The sequence below is a fragment of the Sphaeramia orbicularis genome, chromosome 9 (genome assembly GCF_902148855.1).
Source record: "Sphaeramia orbicularis chromosome 9, fSphaOr1.1, whole genome shotgun sequence".
Classification (NCBI taxonomy): domain Eukaryota; kingdom Metazoa; phylum Chordata; class Actinopteri; order Kurtiformes; family Apogonidae; genus Sphaeramia; species Sphaeramia orbicularis.
In genome coordinates, this window is record NC_043965.1 from 1820742 (window position 1) to 1827139 (window position 6398).

Genomic DNA, 6398 nt, shown 5'->3' on the forward strand with positions numbered 1-6398 from the left:
TTCAGCATATTGTTTGTACATTTTTGTATATTTCAGTGTATTTTCAGTGTTGTGTATTTTAGTGAATGTTTTGTGTATTTTAGCATATTTTAGTAAATTTTTGCATATTGTTTGTATATTCTAGTGTATTTTTTGTGTATTTAAGTATATCTTTTGTGAACTTTAGGGTATTGTAGTGTATTGGTTCTATATTTTGTGTATTTTTTGTCCATGTTGTTGTATAATAACTATGACTGATATTTATGTGAATGGAACGTCTGAAATTTGACCAAAGACGCCTTGAAAAATATCTTAAATAGTCATAAATATGTCCTCATTAACACCCTGTAAATACTCTGTCATCTGTGATCCAGTACATTATTATAATAGTACAACATGAAACTTTATATCATTAGTTTGTTTATACAAAACGTTAAAAGTTCATCTGATTTATTTAGTTCTGTTACATCTGAACATGTGAGGAGAAAAAGAAATCATAGAAAACAGACGGAATATAGTTAAACATGAGTTAAAGACAATAACAGGAAGTTTGATTCTACCGTCATATATGTACGTCTGAACTGTAAAAGAAACCCAATCATGGACTAAAACGTCTAAACCAGGGTTTTTGATATTTCTTAAGTGCATGTAAACGCATCAGATCTGATTATTATAATCATCTGATGAATAACAGTTATTGGACTTTAATGGTCATGTAAATGGGCTCAGTGAAGGACGTTAGAGTGGTCACTGCAATGTTTTGTTCTAAAACTGTTCAAATACTGGACTAAAACCTGTTCAAATACTGGACTAAAAACTGTTCAAATACTGGACTAAAAACTGTTCAAATACTGGACTAAAAACTGTTCAAATACTGGACTAAAACCTGTTCAAATACTGGACTAAAACCTGTTCAAATACTGGACTAAAAACTGTTCAAATACTGGACTAAAACCTGTTCAAATACTGGACTAAAAACTGTTCAAATACTGGACTAAAACCTGTTCAAATACTGGACTAAAAACTGTTCAAATACTGGACTAAAAACTGTTCAAATACTGGACTAAAACCTGTTCAAATACTGGACTAAAAACTGTTCAAATACTGGACTAAAAACTGTTCAAATACTGGACTAAAAACTGTTCAAATACTGGACTAAAACCTGTTCAAATACTGGACTAAAACCTGTTCAAATACTGGACTAAAACCTGTTCAAATACTGGACTAAAAACTGTTCAAATACTGGACTAAAACCTGTTCAAATACTGGACTAAAACCTGTTCAAATACTGGACTAAAACCTGTTCAAATACTGGACTAAAAACTGTTCAAATACTGGACTAAAACCTGTTCAAATACTGGACTAAAACCTGTTCAATACTGGACTAAAACCTGTTCAAATACTGGACTAAAAACTGTTAAAATACTGGACTAAAACCTGTTCAAATACTGGACTAAAACCTGTTCAAATACTGGACTAAAAACTGTTCAAATACTGGACTAAAACCTGTTCAAATACTGGACTAAAAACTGTTCAATACTGGACTAAAAACTGTTAAAATACTGGACTAAAACCTGTTCAAATACTGGACTAAAACCTGTTCAAATACTGGACTAAAAACTGTTCAAATACTGGACTAAAACTGTTCAAATACTGGACTAAAAACTGTTCAAATACTGGACTAAAAACTGTTCAAATACTGGACTAAAACCTGTTCAAATACTGGACTAAAACCTGTTCAAATACTGGACTAAAACTGTTAAAATACTGGACTAAAACCTGTTCAAATACTGGACTAAAACTGTTCAAATACTGGACTAAAACCTGTTCAAATACTGGACTAAAAACTGTTCAAATACTGGACTAAAAACTGTTCAAATACTGGACTAAAAACTGTTCAAATACTGGACTAAAACCTGTTCAAATACTGGACTAAAAACTGTTCAAATACTGGACTAAAACCTGTTCAAATACTGGACTAAAACCTGTTCAAATACTGGACTAAAACCTGTTCAAATACTGGACTAAAACCTGTTCAAATACTGGACTAAAACCTGTTCAAATACTGGACTAAAAACTGTTCAAATACTGGACTAAAACCTGTTCAAATACTGGACTAAAACTGTTCAAATACTGGACTAAAAACTGTTCAAATACTGGACTAAAACCTGTTCAAATACTGGACTAAAAACTGTTCAAATACTGGACTAAAACTGTTCAAATACTGGACTAAAACCTGTTCAAATACTGGACTAAAACCTGTTCAAATACTGGACTAAAAACCTGTTCAAATACTGGACTAAAAACTGTTCAAATACTGGACTAAAACTGTTCAAATACTGGACTAAAAACTGTTCAAATACTGGACTAAAACCTGTTCAAATACTGGACTAAAACCTGTTCAAATACTGGACTAAAACCTGTTCAAATACTGGACTAAAAACTGTTCAAATACTGGACTAAAAACTGTTCAAATACTGGACTAAAACCTGTTCAAATACTGGACTAAAAACCTGTTCAAATACTGGACTAAAACCTGTTCAAATACTGGACTAAAAACTGTTCAAATACTGGACTAAAAACTGTTAAAATACTGGACTAAAACCTGTTCAAATACTGGACTAAAACCTGTTCAAATACTGGACTAAAACTGTTCAAATACTGGACTAAAACCTGTTCAAATACTGGACTAAAAACTGTTCAAATACTGGACTAAAACCTGTTCAAATACTGGACTAAAACCTGTTCAAATACTGGACTAAAACCTGTTCAAATACTGGACTAAAAACTGTTCAAATACTGGACTAAAAACTGTTCAAATACTGGACTAAAACCTGTTCAAATACTGGACTAAAACCTGTTCAAATACTGGACTAAAAACTGTTAAAATACTGGACTAAAACCTGTTCAAATACTGGACTAAAACCTGTTCAAATACTGGACTAAAACCTGTTCAAATACTGGACTAAAACCTGTTCAAATACTGGACTAAAAACTGTTCAAATACTGGACTAAAACCTGTTCAAATACTGGACTAAAACCTGTTCAAATACTGGACTAAAAACTGTTCAAATACTGGACTAAAACCTGTTCAAATACTGGACTAAAACCTGTTCAAATACTGGACTAAAAACTGTTCAAATACTGGACTAAAACCTGTTCAAATACTGGACTAAAACCTGTTCAAATACTGGACTAAAAACTGTTAAAATACTGGACTAAAACCTGTTCAAATACTGGACTAAAACCTGTTCAAATACTGGACTAAAACCTGTTCAAATACTGGACTAAAACCTGTTCAAATACTGGACTAAAAACCTGTTCAAATACTGGACTAAAAACTGTTCAAATACTGGACTAAAACCTGTTCAAATACTGGACTAAAAACTGTTCAAATACTGGACTAAAACCTGTTCAAATACTGGACTAAAAACTGTTCAAATACTGGACTAAAAACTGTTCAAATACTGGACTAAAACCTGTTCAAATACTGGACTAAAACCTGTTCAAATACTGGACTAAAACCTGTTCAAATACTGGACTAAAAACTGTTCAAATACTGGACTAAAACCTGTTCAAATACTGGACTAAAACCTGTTCAAATACTGGACTAAAACCTGTTCAAATACTGGACTAAAAACTGTTCAAATACTGGACTAAAAACTGTTCAAATACTGGACTAAAACCTGTTCAAATACTGGACTAAAACCTGTTCAAATACTGGACTAAAACCCTCTGGAAAGTCTTGTCTGTGTTAAAGGAACATGCTGGTATTTAATAGTGTCTTCTCAAAACGACTGCGATCAGCTGATGTTTACAACCGAATGGTTTCTCTGACTTTGTTCTTGTCTTTGACATTGGTTTTCTCTTGCTGAATCACAAACATGTTTGTTATTTTTGCATTTTACCAAAGTTGGTCTCCTCTTTAACAGTGTTTTTTGTCTTTGACATTTTTTCTTCGACATCAGAGCCGATGTTTTCAACCAACCAGTTTTATTCTGGTCCAACTCAGGAAATAAAGGTCAAATCTTAAAGACAAACAGGCTTATCTGAAGGTTAAAAGTTTATCTCACCTTATTACCTCAAATTCAGTCCCTGTGTTTTACCCGTCAGCCTCCACTGCACCTAGCATTAGCACATTAGCATTAGCTCATTAGCATTAGTGAGTTGCCTTTGAAGGAGCTTGGGGACCAACTCCAGATTTAAATCCGCACCATGGTCAAGGAGAGTTAACCTAGCATACATGTTTTTAATGAGGGGGGAAACTCAGACAGTCTGGTCCTGGTCTTGGTCCAAGCGGGAACTGAACCAGGACCTTATAGAAGCAGAAACTAACTGAACCCGGTTACACAAACCCTGAAGCCGCATCACATCAGTGAAACATTCCTCAGCTTCGTGTGGATTCGATGTGTGAACGAAGTAACGACAAGTGACGGTTTCATCCACACTGAGACGGATTATGTCCATTTATAGATTTATGAACGTTCCAGTAAAAAGAACCTGCAAAGTCAATGTTTATAATGAGCAGTGAGTGAGTGAGTGAGTGAGTGAGTGAGTGAGTAAGTGAGTGAGTGAGTGAGTGAGGGAGTGAGTGAGGGAGTGAGGGAGTGAATGGTTGCGTGGTACCGTGGCTGTAATGGTCCCAGTATCCCTTCTCACAGTCCTTATCGGTCCGACACAGTCTGCCTTTAACAGGAACCTGGAACAGAAGCAGAAGCAGAACCAGGTCTGTAGATCCACTGTGATGTGTAAGTTCTACTGCACATGTGTAAAAGAATAAACTGAGACACAATATTAATTAAAAATGCACTTCTACTATTTTTCCCAAAAATAAATAAGTTATTAGTTAATTCTTTTCGTGGTCTGGTCTGACTGAGCTCATGGACTGAACTGAACCTGAACTATTAAGACTCTGATACCAGGTAGACCTGAGTCCACGTGAACCCACTAAAAGGACGGAGAGCACTAACACTAACGATAGCAATAACAATAATGATAGTGATAATGATGGTGATACTGATGCCAATAATGCAAACACCAATGCTAACAATAACACTAGCAAAAAGGATAACGATAATAACGTTACTAGTGATAATGCTAACAATAATGAAAATACTAACAATAAAGATAACAATAACAATAATACTAACAATAATGACAATGCTAATGATAACAATAATGCTAACAATAATGCTATTGCTAACAATAATGCCAAAAATAATGCTAACAATAGCATTAATAAAAATGCTAATAATAATGCTAACGCTAACAATAATGGTGATGCTAAAAATAACGCTAACACTAATGCTAGCAATAACAATAATGCTAATGCTAACAATAACGCTAAAAATAATGCCAACAAAAACAATAATGATAATGCTAACAGTAATGATAATGCTAAGAGTAACAATAATGCTAACAATAACACTAACAATAATGCTAACAAAAACAATAATGCTAATGCTAACAATAACGCTAATGCTAACTCACCTCTGGACACTTCCCCTGCTTCTGATTCTTCGTCACGATGACGTTCGTCACCACGAAGAATGAGTTTTTATCCTGAAACAGAACAAACGTGTTAAAGTTTCCTGTTTGAGTGGAACATCTGCTGGTCCAAGGGTCCAGCCAACCCACCTGAAAGGGTCCGCTGTAGTCCACCACGTCCCAGACCACCTCCCCTAACCCAGGGAGGCGGGTCTGGGCCACGCCCTTCACTTTGGCCGTGACTGAACTGACCAATGGGTCGAACTCCTGGTACTTTTTATTCCACAGCATCATGATACTGAAGGAGGAGGAGGAGGAGGAGGAGGAGGAGGAGGAGGAGGAGGAGGAGGAGGGAGGAGGAGGAGGAGGAGGAGGAGGAGGAGGAGGAGGAGGAGAAGAAGGAGAAGGAGGAGGAGAAAAGCAAGAAGAAGAAGAAGAAGAAGAAGAAGAAGGTTTGGATCATACAGATGAAAATATTCTGGATCTTCTCAGTGAAACACATGAAACCACCTCCATCAGTTCATCTCATTGTTCTTTAAACATCCTGGTTTACGACGAGACAGAAAAAGATGGAAACAACAAAAGACACAAAAACATGAAAACGAGACGAAAAAACACGATGTAAAAAGACAAAACAAGATGAAAATGACAAACAACAAACAGGAGGAAACAAACACAGAAGACGACAAAAACGTAAACCCACAAAAAACAAACAAGACAAAACTGACGTACAAGATGAAAATTAAAACATGATTCAACAAAATGAAAACAAGATAAAAATGTACGATTTATCAGGATGAAAACAACGTAAACAAAATTCAACTGAGTGTAACATGATGCAACAAAAAAAAAAAACATACAAGAAACAAGAGAAAACGAAACTAAGACGACAAAGATGTAAAAGTAGAAGAAAATAATGGAAAAGAAACAAG

At 35.1% G+C, this 6398-nt stretch overlaps 1 protein-coding gene across 1 annotated transcript in view; it reads right to left on the reverse strand.

Moving 5' to 3' along the window:
- Positions 1 to 5759, reverse strand: part of LOC115425142 (P2X purinoceptor 4-like) — a 20633-nt gene extending 14874 nt beyond the window's left edge. The window contains exons 1-3 of the mRNA XM_030142510.1: positions 5617 to 5759; positions 5470 to 5541; positions 4606 to 4678 (exon numbers count right to left, since the gene is read on the reverse strand). Of these exons, the coding sequence (XP_029998370.1) occupies positions 4606 to 4678; positions 5470 to 5541; positions 5617 to 5757 (286 nt within the window). The 5' untranslated portion in view covers positions 5758 to 5759. The remainder of the gene's footprint in view (positions 1 to 4605; positions 4679 to 5469; positions 5542 to 5616) is intronic.
- Between the last annotated feature and the right edge of the window lie 639 nt (positions 5760 to 6398).